This window comes from Dipodomys spectabilis, unplaced genomic scaffold (assembly GCF_019054845.1).
Source record: "Dipodomys spectabilis isolate Male_0828 unplaced genomic scaffold, ASM1905484v1 ptg000188l, whole genome shotgun sequence".
NCBI classification, from domain to species: Eukaryota; Metazoa; Chordata; class Mammalia; order Rodentia; family Heteromyidae; genus Dipodomys; species Dipodomys spectabilis.
Genome location: NW_024870865.1, coordinates 1,423,356 through 1,439,669, shown reverse-complemented (window position 1 = coordinate 1,439,669; position 16,314 = coordinate 1,423,356). Strand labels below are relative to the sequence as shown.

General features: G+C 44.1%; 1 protein-coding gene across 3 annotated transcripts in view; it reads left to right on the top strand.

Annotated features, from left to right (window-relative positions):
* Rere (arginine-glutamic acid dipeptide repeats) overlaps positions 1-16,314 on the top strand; it is a 394,753-nt gene that overhangs the window by 256,566 nt on the left and 121,873 nt on the right. Inside the window, exon 1 of one of the 3 annotated variants that reach the window (XM_042695751.1) lies at positions 1,890-2,162. The exons of the other annotated variants lie outside the window; for them this stretch is intronic. Coding sequence (XP_042551685.1) covers positions 2,137-2,162 — 26 coding nt within the window. The 5' untranslated portion in view covers positions 1,890-2,136. Of the gene's footprint in view, positions 1-1,889; positions 2,163-16,314 lie in introns of those variants that run through there. 3 annotated transcript variants of the gene reach the window in all.

Sequence of the window (16,314 nt, the reverse complement as noted above, 5' to 3'; positions counted from 1 at the left end):
AGAGTTTGGAGGAATTTAGATTTATGGGTAGAGTTATGGTAGAGGGGTACACATTGTCCATGGCAGAGCTACCCTGGGGATAGCAGGAAAAAGGAGGGCCTGTCCACATGGCCATGAAGGACAACTGTGAGGTAGCAGAACCACAGTAAACAATAAAGAGGGTGTCAAAGTAGGTCAGAGTCATCATTGGGATCCAGAATGACAGGGCATGAGGTTTGGGAACACACCCCTGATGATCACCCCACGGCATCCTGCGGCATCCTGTGGGACCTACATTGTAGTTTCAAAAATAAAATTTTACATGATGAATTGAAGCCCCTTTATCCAACTACTTGAAAGATTAAGTAAATAAATAAAGTTGGGCACTGGTGTCTCATGCTGGTATACTAGCTACTTAGGAGGCTGAGATCTGAGGTCCACAATGTGAAGCCTGGAGCTGTGGCTCAAGTGGTAGAGCACTAGTATTGACAGTGTCTAGACCCTGACTTCATGCCCCAGGACTGACTCCAAAAACAAACCTTTTATGTTGACTTCAAGTGAGTATTTTCCATGTGTATGACTTTGATTTTTGTTTTTCTATCCTGGGGCTTGAACCCTAGGCCTCTGTCACTGAGCTCCTTTTGCTCAAAGCTAACACTCTACCACTTGAACCACAGCTCCGCTTCCTGCTTTCTCTGTGATTTAATTGGAGATAAGAGACTTCCCTGCCTGGGCTGGCTTTGAACCATGATCCTCAGATCTCAGCTTCTTGAATAGCTAGGATGACAGGTGTGAGCGATTAGCACCTGGAAGGTTTTACTTCCTGAACTCTCCATTACATTTTTGGGAAACAGAAGTGGCCCTGCCCTTCCTACCCTATTTAGTCCTATCTTATCTGTCTGTCTGTCTGTCTGTTGTCATATATAAAATCATTTCTTTGCTTGCAGGGGAAAAACCAAGCTTTTTACATAGATTGCTCAGTTTGCCCTTTGTGGGGGGCAAAGGTTGAAGAGAGGACATAAAATGTATTTTAAAGATTTTAGTGGAAAATACATTGGCTAGTCCTATGGGCAGTGCAAGGACTCTTTCATAACAGTGGTAGATTGGCATTGTTTACATGGCCTTAGATTGAACTTCAATGAATTTAGCTTAGAGTGTCGAGTCGGGAGATTCCCACGAGGCTTAGGTGTTACCATGTTTTGCTGGGGTCAGACCCAGGCCTCTGTGCATGCTGTGTGGGCCTTCCATGGCTGAGCCACACTCTAGCTCCTGAACTCTGGCTCTGAACCTTCTTGCCCTTCTTACCATGAGAGGTACAGTTGTCACGCTATATCTGATGGGCTGCCATTACATTAGGAAACATCTTAATTTACTAGTGGAGACTTTCTAGCTGCTTCTCCAAGGAAGATTAAACTCTACATAAAATATAGTATTCCTCAGCTGCCCTGGTCACTACCCTTGTAGCTGGGTGATGATGCTAGGCACTTTGTGGCTTTGTCCATCTTGGCTGTTTTTTCTTTTCCCAAATTTTAAGGTCTTCAAAAAGAAATGTATGGAGTTAACTTCTCTTAATTAGCTACTGCTGTGCTTTCTGATATGCTACCTTCTTTATGTTAATTAATTGTGTGGTCATTCATGTCTGCTTTTTTGTTTCTGTTCTTTCTTGGAGAAATTGCCAGTGCTTAAACAATTAAAAAAAAGACAACAGAACTTGCTGTGATCTTAACAGAGCAGGACATTAGCTGCAACCTCTCCCTAGCTTGGCTTGCCGAGTTCCCTAGTGTTGGCTGTCTGGGATCCCCTTGCTAAGGCCCCACTTCTCTGCACACTAGCTTGGTGTGCAGGGAGAAGCTGCAGAGTCTGTTGGCTGGGCTTTATTTACGGAAACAGCAGGGTTGAGATTGATTGCGTTGTGGAGAGGCAGTGTGTGGATGAGGGAGGGTCACAGCACATGCTCAGTCCTGTCAGTGTGAGGGGAAGTTTCTGCGTTCTGCGTGAAGGCTTAGGTCATAGCACAAGCTCAGTGAAAGCTCTGTGAGGTCTCTCAGCCTGCATGTGCCTCCATTTTGAGTAGTTAGAGTAGAAAAGGGCAGAGTTTTCGCAGTAAGTAGAGGTGCAGGAATCCAGCTAGACTCACCAGAGCCTCTGTTAGTAGGCATGGACGATCCATTCAGCCCCTGCAGGTAGGCTATCTTCCTCTGGCCTCACCAAAACACTCATGGTTTTGCTGCTGTTTCTCACTTCACTTCTGAAGATGTTTATGAGTCATTTCATCATTCATAGTGCATGATCCTGGGGGCCTTTGATTCAGCCTGGCGGGCCGTGTAGATGGTGGTGTGAAGCTAAGGAGGAGTCTATCTGAAGACGCATGAAGCAGATATAGGATGTGAAGCTCTGTGGGACTCTCTGTCCCTGCTTTCTTCCCCCTTTCCTCACCTCTTCCTTTCTCGATGTGATTTTATCCTGACTGCTAGGTCATCAGGGCTGAGCTTGCCTGTCTTTGGGATCTGCAGAACAGACCTGCAGGCCTCCTGGATCCCTACGGCGTAGCTGGTAGTGATTGCCTCTGCCTCTGCCCAGGATCTGCTCTGGATGTTTTAGGAAGGCTGGTAGGTGGGCAGCTATTGGTTGCTCTTCAAGTGGGTGGAACTTGTTTTGATTGAGAGCCTATTTGCTAGAGCAGATTATAATTCTCATGATCTGATACATGCAGAGAATAGTTGTAGATTATGCTTAAAATTGCATCATCTTCAAATGGATTTTTAGAAAAGTGAGAGGCCTTCACATCAATGTCTACACGTGCTGCCTCAGGAGGAAGCAACCTCCTCATTCTGACATTTGGGTTAGAAGTTGAGATCTTGGGTGTTTCGTTTATTTGATAGCACTTGTGTGCATTTTATCATGTGACTTATACACTCTAGGTGAGTGAGAGTAGAAGGCAGAGGTGTTGGCAAATTGGTCTGGTGCCCAGGCTTGACAACTGACTGGTCTTTTGTACCCAGGAGAAGTTGTTCTTTGCCCCAGTTTGCAGAGTGGGCCCAAACACGCTTGACTTGGCAAATGGATTTAACACGAGCAAATATTAAGTGAAGTTCTTGAGATTAGTAGTTGCTCCTTGTTTCTTCTCCCCCTTTTTCTTCTCATGGGATCTGAGGGGAAATGGGATGACACTTAAGTTGTATATGTTTGTGAGGATGGAAGAAAGCATATAAGATAAAGGAAGTGACAAGTAAGGGAAGACTGACAAAGGAGAGCTTGTGCGTATAAATTTTAATTATTGTACAGTGACTATGGAGCTTTGCAGGTCAGCCTGGCCAGAGAGGGCCCGTGGTTTGGGACAAATTGTTCTCCAAGGTCAATGCAGTGAATTCTAGTCCTGGCACGTATTCCTGAAGCATCTAGTCTATTCTTGCAGGTTGAAATTTGGAATTGCTACTAAGGAAATGCATTATAGAGGAATAATTTCAGTATAGTGCATCTGTTACTGTTTCTGTGAGTTGCTTTCCATTCTGTCTGGGGTTACCTACTGCTATAGTGACAAACGTGAACATTGGAAGTTTAGGGCAAATAAGCACTTTTTCCTACACTGTGTACATTGCTTCTGGAACTTGTCTTCTTTTCTCTACTTTGAAGCACCATTTGCTCTCTCAGCCCTTCCCCCCTCCCCCCCCCCCTTCTCTTGCCCAGAGGAACTAGACACTGCAGCACTTCATAGTCGTATACATAGACATGGTACAGGCCAACAGCTCAGCATCAAGAAGCCTCGATGTTGGAATATCTGCGAAAATTCTGATTTTTTTAATGTAGGCTTTTTACAAACTCTTCCCCTCCCCCATCAGTACTGAGGCTTGAACCTCAGGGGTCTTGTGATTGCGTGGCCTACTTGTTTACAGTTGATGTTCTAATTTGAGCCGTAACTTCTGTCAGACTTTTTGCTGGTTAATTGAAGATAGAGTCTCACAGCCTCCCCCCCTCCCCCCGGACTGGCTTTGAATTCTCCCTCCCTCCCCTCCTGTCAGTTGTGGGTCTTGAACTCAGGGACTAGGCACTGTCCCTGACCTTTTGTACTCAAGGTTAGTGCTCTACCACTTTGTGCCACAGCTTCACTTTGAATTTTCTAAAAGGTTGCTAATTTGAGGTAAGAGTCTCTTGGACTTTCCTGCTCAGGCTGGCTTTGACCTGCTCAGGCTGGCTTTGAACTGCAATCCTCACATTGCAGCCTCCTGAGCAGCTAGAATTACAGGTGTGAGCCAGCAGTGGCTTTGCCTCTTGATCCTCTAGGTCTCATCCTCCTGACTAGTGAGGATTGCAGGTGTTGAGCCCCTGGTGCCCAGCTTCTTTGAAATCTCTTCTTAAACTTGCTTTGCAGTTAGTCAATAAAGTGTTTATGAATGGGAAGCTGTATTCAGATCTGAATCAACTCCAGGTCAGAGGCTTCTACTCCTCTGGCTGACCTAGATGGCCCTGGTACAAACCTTGGGTGCAGCTGCCTAATTTGCTGGCGAAATTCAGTTATTAGGACTTGTGAATACCCTCAGTGGTTAACTGGATTTTTTTTTTCTTTTCTGTATTTCATTATCCAGTAACCTTAAATCACCAGCCCTCTTGTGTGACATACATTCTATAATTTCGTATTGTGGGAGAATAATTTTTGGAATGTTGTTTTGGTGCCTATTTTTGGATTCCTCCGGCGCTTGTCTGGTGGTAGAGGTGAAGGAGAGCAGCGTGTGGGCTCCTGGCTGCGGTTGAGGATTGGGATCTGGGAGGGGAACGTGGCAGAGGCTGCTCGGTCGCATTTGTGCTTATTGTTCCCCTCATGTCCCACTTCACAGTATCAAGAAATGTAGGAAAACATAGAAAGTATGTTTCAGAAGCAGCTTAGAAGTTCACACAATTGTTACCCTATTCCTAGCTTTTTTGGCAGAATCTAGAATCACAGTCTGAGTGGAAGCTAGTATCTCAGGCGTTTCTGTCAGCTGTGTTTTGTAATCTCGGCAGAAAGCAGGAACCCCTGGTTTGTTCCACTGGCTCTTCTTTATTCCTGGTTCTTCAAGTCTTCTTGCCTAGTGTATGATCTCATGAATTAGAAGACGTTGGTACACCTGACGTGAGCCTGCTGTTTACCATGTTTCTTCTCTTTGTTGCTTATTCCTGTTAAATTTGGTTTTTTTCTACTTTACTTTTTATCATTACTGAATCAAACTGTCTTTCCACCAGACAGACATTCTAACACTTTAAAAAAAGTGCCTGAAAGAGTTGAGAGAGAATACAAAGAAGAATTGGAGCCGGGCGCTGGTGGCTAATTATTGTCATCCTAGCTACTTCAGGAGGCTGAGATCTGAGGATCGCAGTTCAGAGCCAGCCTGGGCAGGATAGTCTGTTTACAATTAACCACCAGAAAACTGGAAGTGGTGCTATGGCTCAAGTGGTAGAGCACTCTCTTTGAGCTGAAGAGCTGAGGGACAGCGCCCAGGCCCAGAGTTCAAGCCATACAACTGACAAAAAACAACAACAAAAAAAGAATTGGTAAAAAGATTTGGACTGTGGGCATTTATAATTCTTCAGAAGGAACTCAGATAACTGAATGGAGAATCCTCTGAAAACTCCTTGTATCATAGTGTCTGAGTCTGGGATAGAATATTACTAATTTTATCCTGGGACTGGTGGCTCAGACTATAACCCTAGCTCTCCTCAGAAGGCTGAGATCTAGAGGAATGTAGTTCAGTGCTCTCCTGGGTGGGGAAGTCCACTAGACTCCACCTCTAAAACAACCAACAGTTGGCAGGACTTGGACGTGTGGCTGAAAGGGTTGCCAGCTGAGCAGGCAAACAGAACAAGCACAAGGACTGGAGTTCAAACTCTGGTACCAATTACAGCGGAAGGGAAAAATCAAACACACATACACACAGTCACTTCATTTTAATTCAACTAGTATAGTTAGAGATCACTTCTGTAAACTACTTTTAAATGTATATTTATTTATGATTATTTGATTATCTTCCCCGTTGGATTAAAACTCTTTGGTGCAGAATCATACCTATTCCCGTGTGTGTATGTGTGTGTGTGTGTGTGCGCATGTGCACGTGCGTGCCGTTCCTGGGGCTTGAACTCAGGGACTGAATTCTGTCCCTGAGCTTCTATTTTGCTCCAGGCTAGTGCTTTACCAGTTGAGCCACTGCTGCACTTCCAGCTTTTTTGGTAGCTTAGTGGATATAAGAGTCTCACAGACTTTCCTGCCTGGGCTAACTTCAAACCTCAATCCTTAGCTCTCAGCCTCCTGAGTAACTTGGATTACAGACATGAGCCACTAGCACCTGGCTCATACCTATTCTTACAGTCTTTGTTCCCACCATTCCCAACACAGAGGATAAGATTGTTCATGATCTTATACATGTTGATTGTTTATGATCAACCTGTTCAGTTATAGTAGTGATATAAAAAAATTTTTAAGGAATTAAGGGACTTATTAACCAGTAAGTTTTAGCTATCATTTATCAGCCAAGTTTCTTATTATTCTTTTTGAGTATTTAAGTTTATACTTTTTGAATTTTTTTTCTCTCTGATAGCAAAGGTTGAACATAAGGCCTCATGTATGATAGGTTAGGACTTAATACTGAGCTACATACACAGTAATTTTTATTTTATTTTATTTATTTTGGTCTATCATGGGGCTTGTAATCTGGGCCTGAGCGCTGTCCATGAGCTCTTCAGTTCAAGGCTAACACTCTACCACTTGAACCACAATACTACTTCCAGTTTTCTGGTGTTTTAATTAGAGATGAATCTCATGGACTTTCCTGTCTTGGCTAGCTTTGAACCACAATCCTCAGATCTCAGCCTCCTGAATAGCTAGGGTTACAGGTGTGAGCCACCAGCACCAGCTTATTTTATTTTATTTTTTTCAAATTTCTTATTGTGATTAAGTGGTTACATAATTTCCCAAATTTCACAGTATTGTGGGATAGTGATGCTCAATTAAAGTCACAAACACATTCTAACTTTCCTGGAGCAAATTGTCTATCACGGTCTATAACATTTATGAGTTCTATGAGCTTTGCGCTACAGTATTTCTTCCACATTGGGTGTTATGTGCAATTCTTTTGTTTTGCATGGCATCAGCTATTCCCTCTTTCCCACTTGTTCCCTCCCTCCCATCGCTGCCATTGAGTTGCTTAGTTCATTTTGGTCAATGTCCAGTGCAGCTGATGGGTCCCGCTGCTATATGTTTTTCCCTGATTCCCTCTAGTTCTGTGTCATCTTCCTGATTCCCTTCCAGTGTACACATATATACCATACATGTAACCAGCAGCATGGATTCGACCAGATGAGTGGAAGTCCTTTGTTTCTTAAGTCCTGTTAATTTTGTCGTATCACTTAACATTTTGGATTTAACATCCACTTATCAGGGAGACCATGTACCGTTCGTCTCTTTGCTCTTGGCTTACCTCGCTCAACATGATTTCTTCTAGCTCCTTCCATTTCCCTGCAAATGCCATTATTTTGTCCAGCTTATTTTATAAGAGTGGGTCTTGCTAATTGTTGGCCTTGAGTTTGCAATCCTCCTGCCTCAGTCTCTCCAGTCACTGGGATTACAGGAATGAACCACCAGCCATAGTGCCAATATTTTGTTTTATTTTGTTGTGTTTTAAAGTTTTTTTTTTGCAGTTTATTCATTCATCCTGTTGCGAAAATTCCATAGTCACCACAGGTCAAGTCATTGCAGAATCTTTATTCCTCGACTTTTTGCCAATGTCCACATTGGTCTTTGCAGCCCCTTTTTATTCTTGCATTCCTTTCCCTCTTTCCTTGAGGTCTTTTTCTCTCATACGAGGCATGTTTTTAGTTTGGGCTTGTTTTCTTTGCATAATCCAGAGAATCATAAATCATGCCAAAGCCAGTTGTCTTGCCACCACCAAACACGGGTTTCGAATCTACATGAACATCGGGTAGTCTTACACATCTGGGCAAGTTTTTCCCGAATTTCTGCCCAAGGTGCTGTGTCTTCCAGTGTGAAGAACGCGGAAACCTGGTGTAATAGGATAGTTACTAACTCACTCATGATGGTGGCAGGTCCTTGGGCAGTCGGGGAGGAAAAAGCCCCAGTTTCATTTTATTTTTTACAGAAGCTTTATTACATATCTTGTAAATTAAGTGTGTCCCACGGGAAATGTTGTTACTACTTTGTCCAGTAGAGTCACATGACTCCTGTTTGCCTTCCTTTTCTCCCATGTCTGCAGCCCTCCCATGAAGAGGAGTCAGGTGAGCATGGGCAGAGCGTGGCCTTTGGATATGCATTGGAGGAAGTCTTACTGATTTATTTTTGCTGAGGATACTTCAGGCTTATATTCAGCTTGATTTCAGTGCACAGAAAGTCACTGGCATCTTTGATGAAGGAGATCAGCTTCTTTATAAGTTATTTTCATCACAGTAGGATTTTTTTAAAAATTTGTTTAGCACCACTTGACCTATGTGCGCATGCACCTTGTTATGCTCTGTCCTTCACGCCATCTTATAGCATCTTTGCAGCAGAGATGAAAGAAAAGGCCATGGTTGCCTGGACTAGGCTGGGGCTCTGTGTCACTGCCACCATCCACTGTCTTACTGCAGAATGGTCAAAAGCTAAGACAGGTAAGAAATTTCCATGGAGCAAGGCCCTATGAAAGTAGACCTTTCTCCCCTGTTGTTATGAACTTTTTTTTTTTTTTTTTTTTGGTTGAGACTACCTTGCTACATAGCCCTTGCTTCAAAGTCCCAATCTTCTTGCCTCCGTCTTCTGAGTGTAAGATTAAAAGTACACACCACCACACATACATTTTCCCTTCATATTATTCATGCATTGTATGTGGAGGCCAAATTCATGGGAATTCTTCCTCTCCATCAGCGAATGTGTCATTCTTAATTCTGGAGAAACCTGTGGGAGAGCCATTTCTGTAATTAACTCAGGGTGACCTCTTAAGCCAGTGTTCTCATTTCCTTGCGCTTTAGTTTCTTGTATTAGACTACCAAGATTAGGTCTGATGGTCTCTCAGGAACTTTGCATCAGGGAGTTTCGTGATTCCAGATCTGGGGCAAGTCCCAGTGTTGACCTTTGTATTTGTTGCATTGGAATATTTACCTGTTTGGGTATTAACTGATCTACCTCCTCCTCCTCCTCCGCCTCCCTCCTCTTCCTCTTCCTCCTCTTCCTTTTTCTCCTCCTCCTCCTTCTTGTTTTTAAGTATATTTATTTTTGAAAGCTGAATTTTGTTCCTGCAGTTTACCAATCGTATTTTCAGATTAGTTTTGCTTAGAAGACAAGCTGGCGGTCACCAATGAGTCAACTCTACTAATTTTGTAATGAAGCTCTTAGTTGCTATATGTTGCTAAGCAGCGATGACTTAGCATACTAGCGTCATTTGTTTATTGAAAATACATGGAGTGGGAGGCAGTGGATGATTAGATATGCCAGTAAACTAAAAACAAACGATTCCTCCCCTCTTGGTGCTTTTGATCTTAAGAGCAAGAGAGCAATAGAAAGAAATAATTACGCAAAGTAACTAGAAAATCTTGCTGGTGACAGAGATAGTATAGCTCTGTGAACTCACACTAGAGGATGTCGTTCTGATTCTCACCCTAGCAAGTTCATGGAGCTGAGAATAGCAGGCACAGGCTTAGCGCATTCCATAGGCCTCTTTTTAATGTGACAGCAGCTTCGCAGAGCCAGCCACACAAACTTCATTTTATGGGCGAGAGAACTGAGGATTCCCGAAAGATGGAATGCTGACCTCAAGATCACACTAAAAGTTAGAAAATCTCAATATTGGATTTTCTTTTTGGGATTACTGAGGCTTGAACTCAGGACCTTGTGCTTGCTTGATAGGCACTTTACCACTTGAGCCATGCTCCCAGGCCTTTTAAAAAATTTTCCCTGGGGCTGGGAAGGTGGCTCCGTGGTAGAGCGCTTGCCTTGCATGCATGAGGCCCTGGGTTCGATTCCTCAGCACCACATAAGCAAACAGAAAAAAGCCGGAAGTGGCGCTGTAGCTCAAGTGGTAGAGTGCTAGCCTTGAGCTGAAGAGCTGAGGGACAGCGCCCAGGCCCCAGAGTTCAGGCCCCATCACTGGACCCAAAAAAAAAAAAAAAAAATTTCCCTTCCTTCCTTCCTTCCTTCCTTCCTTCCTTTCTCCCTCCCTCCCTCCCTCCCTCCCTCCCTCCCTCCCTCCCTCCCTCTCTTCTTTCCTTCCTGCTGGGGCTTGAACTAGGGCCTTACAGTCTTGTTGGACTTTTTCACTGACAGCTGGCTCAGTTCTCCACCTCAGGCTTTTTGCTGTTGAATTGAATCTAGTGTATGGGATTTGTCTGCCTGGTCTGGCATCCATCTCCTATTCTCAGATCTCATCTTCGTGAATAACCTGCATTATAGGCTGCTTTCATTATTTTTCAACTAGAGTCCAGTGCCGAAGCTATCCTGGACTGTGATAGATTGAAATGCAGTCTCACTGATTCTTTGCCTACAATCTTCCTGATTTCTGTCAGGCATGTGGTATCCTACCCAGAGCTACTAATGTTTTAATCCAGGCAGTTTTGTGGGACTCTGAAGTCTCTGCACTCTCCTTGCCCCTGAAAATATAGCCTAAGGTGCATGGACAACTTTTGTCCATAAGGTACTGTGCCTGGGACATTGTAGTAGGATTTACATAAAACACAGTTGGGGGCGGGGAAGTTGGCTCAGTGTAGTAGAGCACTTGCCTTGTGTGTATGAGGCCCTGGATTCAATTCCTCAGCACCACATAAGCAGAAAAAGCCAGAAGTGGCGCTGTGGTTCAAGTGGTAGAGTGCTAGCCTCGAGCTGAAGAGCTAAGGGATAGTGCCCAGGCCCAGAGTTTAGGCCCCACGACTCACAAAAAAATAAAAATCAAATAAAAAAGCCAGATGCCGGTGGTTCATTCCTGTAATCCTAGCTACTCAGGAGGCCAAGATCTAAGGATCACAGTTCAAAGCCAGCCTGGGCAGGAAAGTCTGTAAGACTCTTATCTCCAATAAACCACTCAGAAAACCAGAAGTGGTGCTGTGGCTCAAGTGGTAGAGCGCTAGCCTTGAGCTGAAATGCTGAGGGGCAGCACCCAGGCCCAGAGTTCAAGCCCCATGACTGACAAACCCCCCCAAAACAAAAAAAAACCCAACAGTTGAAGCTTTTTTGGTTGGTTGGTTGGTTGTTAACTGCTGGTACCCTACCAGTTGAGCCATACCTCCAGCCACACCTCCCAAAACACAATGATTTCATTCAAGTTTATGAAGGATTTTCTTTATATTGAAATGATTGGAAGTATGTTATGGAATAGAATACAAAGTTTGTATCATTTAAGATTTGTCAGACTTTCAATAATATTCGGGGACTTGCTTATAATTGCTTTGGAAATACATGCTTGTTTAGAGAAATTTGAGAGATCTAGACCTTATTTTCCTTCTTTTATTTTTGTTGGTCATGGGGCTTGTGCCTAGGCACTGTCCCTGAGCTTTTTTGCTCAAGGCTAGCACTCTACCACTTTGACCCACAGCACCACTTCCAATTTCTGGTGATTCACTGGAGATAAGAATCTCACAGACTTTGCTCCCTGGGCTAGCTTTGAACAGTGATCCTCACATCTCAGCCTTCTGAGTAGACAGGGTTATAGGTGTGAGTCATCAGTGCTCAGCCTTGCCTTCCTCCTTACCACACAATCTCTCTAAAAGAAGTGTTTGTACTAAGTGCTAATGGCTCTCAACTGTAATTCTTGCTGCTCAGGAGGCTGAGATCTAAGCCAGCCTCAGCAGGGAAGTCCAGAACACACACACACACACAAAATCTAGAGTCTGGAAGGTTTTTGGTTTTATTTTGTCTTTGTATGTGCCAATTCTAAAGCTTGAACTCACAGCCTGGGTATACTGTCTCTGGACTTTTTTGCTCAAGGCTAGTGTTCTCCCACAGCTGGAGCTCTACCGTAGCTCCACTTCTGACTTTTTTTTTTTTGGCCAGTCCTGGGGATTGAACTCAGGGCCTGGACACTGTCCCTGAGCTGCTTTTGCTCAAAGTTAACACTCTACCATTTAAGCCACAGCGCCACTTCTGGCCTTTTCTGTGTATGTGGTACTGAGGAATGGAACACAGGGCTTCATGCATGCTAGGCAAGCACTCTACCACTAAGCCACATTCCCAGCTCCCACTTCTGAGTTTTTGCTGGTTAATTTAAGCTAAGAATCTCAGGACTTGGAGATGAGAGCCTCACCCTTCTCTCCCACTAGACTCAAGTTCTTGTCCTGAGCAGTCACTGATCACGTGGATATATTTGATCTTCTTGAGTGAATATCCACAAACTATTGCCTTCTTCCCCTTTCTCTCTTTTGGGGGTTAAGAAGTGACCGTGGCAGGTTCTTGAGCAGGTCCTGAGTGGGGGGCAGCCCTCCCCGCCCTGCCCTCCTCCCCCTCGTGTCCAGAGGACTTGTGCTTCTCAAGAAATCATCTCTGCTTGTGGCTCACACCCATCATCCAAGCTGCTTATTAGGAGGCTGAGATTGGAGGATTGCAGTTCAAAGCAAGCTTGGGCAGGAAAGTCCACGAACACACACACACACACACACACACACACACACACACACACACACACACACACACACACACACACACACACACACACACACACACACACACACACACACACACACACACACACACACACACACACACACACACACACACACACACACACACACACACACACACACACACACACACACACCGGAAGTAGAGCTGTGGCTAAAGTGGTAGAGTGCTAGCTTTGAGCAAAAAACCTCAGAGACAGTGCCTAGGCCCAAAGTTTAAGACCCAGGACTGGCATGCACGCACATACACACAAAAGAAGGAAATAATCTCTGTGTTGGAGATCAGCCTGCTCATCTCTTCTGCAGAGAAGCGTCTCCCTTTTTGATATTCTGTTGCAGGCTCCCTGTTCCTTTCTGTCCATTCCCTGTTTACTTCTTAGACTAAAACGTTTCCATGGTAACAGGTTACTTTTCAAAGGGAACATCTTGTCATTTTATTTAATCCACTGCAGCTGAAGAGGACTGAAATATTAAGTTGTAGTTGCTATGGATACAGCTTTGTTACATTGGTTTCTTTTGTATCAGATTTCATATGCAACACATTTCTTTCTATTTTTTTTGTACTCAAGAAATAAACACAACGAATTGCTATTATTGTTATAATTTGGCTTCTGGGAGTGCTTTTTCATGTTTCAAAGCAAGATTTATAGAATAATGGAGGCTGAACCTTGGTTGTTTTGAAAAACATACATTATTTACATTAGCTGCACAGAGAAGTTCCTGCTTTTGCTGGGTAGGATGGTGACAGTTCCTTTTCTTTCTTGGTAGTCTGATTCACAGAATTGCAAAGTCTCCAAAATGATGGCCCTTCAGTAGAAACCCAGAGGTAACATGTTAGCCAGGTATGGCGGTATAGGCCTATAATCTCAGCACTCAGGAGGAAGAGGATTGTGACTTCAAGGCCAGGCTGGGCTGCATGGGAAGAGAGGAAAGACAGTTCCTTCCTTGTATTTCCTTACTCGGGAGCCTTTGGCATGGTTATTTGTTCTGTTGTCTATGATAGATTGGGGGAGGGGCTCTTTGTTACTTGGCTTTGCTCATATTGGGCTTTTTCCTATTAGCATATGTCCTAGCTAACCTCTTCTGTTGACTTAAAAAATCATTAAGTAGTTGTACAAAGAGGTGACGATTCCGTAAGTCAGATTATGAGTACAATGTATATCAAGGCCACCATTTCATCCTTCTCCCCCATTCTCCTCCCCCGTCCCTGTCCTCAAGTTACACAGTTCATTTCTATATAAGGTACATTAAATATAATGAGTGCATTTGCTCACTCTCCCTCCCTCCATTTGTGGCCTTCTCCTCCCCCCCTCCCCCTCCCCCTCCCCCCTCCCTCCTTCCCCCTTCTCCCTCCATGCACATGCTTCTGCTTCCTGGCATTCATTTTGTTAAACAGTTCAGTAGTTGTTCTGAGTTTATACCTTTGGACTTGGCCCCTAAGTATACTGTTGACTTTTAAAAAACTTAAAACGTTTTGGATTTATAGGAAGTTGCAAAGATAATACAGCGTGGTGCCACCCTGTGTAACCGCAGTCCGGCATCACAGAAGGAAGTGGGCACCGATGCAGAACGGGCACAGTGCCACGCTGTCGCTCCGAGGGCTGCCTCTGCCTCTTCCGGCCTCATCCCTGGCACCACTAAGCTACTCCCCAGCACTGTAAGCTGCCCATTTCAAGACTGTTCAAGCCAGGTACCAGTAGCTCACACCTGTCATCCTAGCTACTCAGGAGGCTGAGATCTGAGGATCCCAGTTTGAAGCTGACCCAAGCAGTAAAGTCCATGAGACTCTTATCCTTGACTTCTTGTATATTTAATATGCTGTATTAGGGCAGGAAAATGCAAGTCTTCCCTGAAGAGCAGAGCACCCCACCCCTTGCTACCTGAGTAACTTGCTCCACAGTTTAACTAGCGGTTTTCATGGAGCCCCTCCCTCCCTCCCTTCCTTCCTTCCTTCCCAGTTGTAGGGCTTGAACTAAGGGCCTACACACTGTCCCTGAGCTATTTTGCTCAAAGCTAGCACTGTATCACTCTGAGCCACAGTGCTATTCCTGGTTTTCTGGTGGTTACTTGGAGATGAGAGCCTCACAGCCTTGCCTGCCTTGGTTAGCCTCAAGTCTCAACTCAGTCTCCAGAGTACCTAGATTACAGGTGTGAGCCACCAGTCCCTGGCATGGAACACTATTTCCATTTGAAAGAACAATTGATAACGAAACTGAGTTATTTCAGCCTGGGAATTTGTCTTCATTTTCTTGAAAATGAAGTGAGCCTGATGTTTCAAGGAAAACAACTGATAATATTTACTGGTGCTAAGATTGGAATTTTGAGGTAAAAACTAGAATTTGAAAAACACTTGTACCCAAAGCCCAGAGTGGTGACACACATCTGTGCCCTCACTTATTTGGAAGGTTGAGGTAGGAGGATTGTAGTTGGAGGTCAGTTCAGGCAGATTTAGCTCCAGATCCTAACAGCAAAATGAAAAGCAAAATGTGTTGGGCGGGAACTCGAGTGGTAGTGTGAGGCCCTGGGCTGTCTCCCTGTTACCATGATGACGCTAAGGCCCAAACCTGGACTACCACAGTACCACAGTGAGCCTGACTGCTGCTCAGTGCTGGGAGGGTGTCTTTATGTCAATGGCGATGTAAATGTGGTTATGAGAACACTGGATCATAAATCCTGTCAGTTTGGAAGGTTGGCACAACTTGGTGCACACATTCATTCCATATATACATAGCATTACCAAGTTAACTCTGGGTAGAGGATCCATTCAGAGGACTAAACAGACCATGGTTTGACCTCCAGTACCAGGGGTAGGGATGGATAAATTACATCCTAGTGAATTTTGGTGTAGCGTAACGAATAGCCAGGTGTAGGATCCCAGCACTGAGGAGGATGAGGCAGATGAGATTTAGCAGTACCAGTCTCAGAAAACACAGAGCAAAAGGTTGTCAACATATTCTTTTCTTCTTCAGTTACAGAGCTGTGTGAGTCCAAATTTTCTTCCTGTATTTTAAGCAGAACAGTGTAAAAGCAGATAGGAGAATCCAGCTGTCTTCTATTAAGTTATTAACTAGATTCACAAAAATCATAAACCAATAATTGTTTTTTGTTTTAATAGAATCACTTTTCGTAAAGATTATTCATTTTACTATGTAATGGGATTATTGCTATTTTTAATGAGTACATATTTTGAAATGTAAGTGTTACTTCTGTGATTTTCATCAAGTTATACTTTTTAGTAGTCTAGAAATACTCATGCAGCTAAGGAACTTCAGGTGTGTAGTATATCTGATTTTGGAGAATACAAGCAGGACTCAAGTCTCAGTAGGTGAAGCTTGGAGAATGCTAACATTAGTGTCAGGTACCCCGCTTTCCCTCTCCAGGTCCTGGGCCTTTAAGCAGAAGTGCTATCATTGAGCCACCCCATCTCTAGTCCTATAGAGTCCATGTTTGGCAGTGGGCTATGAGCTGCCAAAGGTGCACTGGCAAACGGGGTCATGGGGCAATAGGTTAAGAACCCTTAGTGGAGAGAGGAGAACTCTGCTTGTCCTGTTGGTTACGTGTGGAGTGGCATGCTGCCATGTCCATCCAAGCTACTTGTCTTTCATCTTTAGGTCTTATTTCTGTCTTCATTAGGGTGTGTCTGCTTCCTCATGTCTTTGACCTACAAAGTCTTTTTAACATTATTCTACGTTCTGTAATCCCTAGATATTAAAAGCT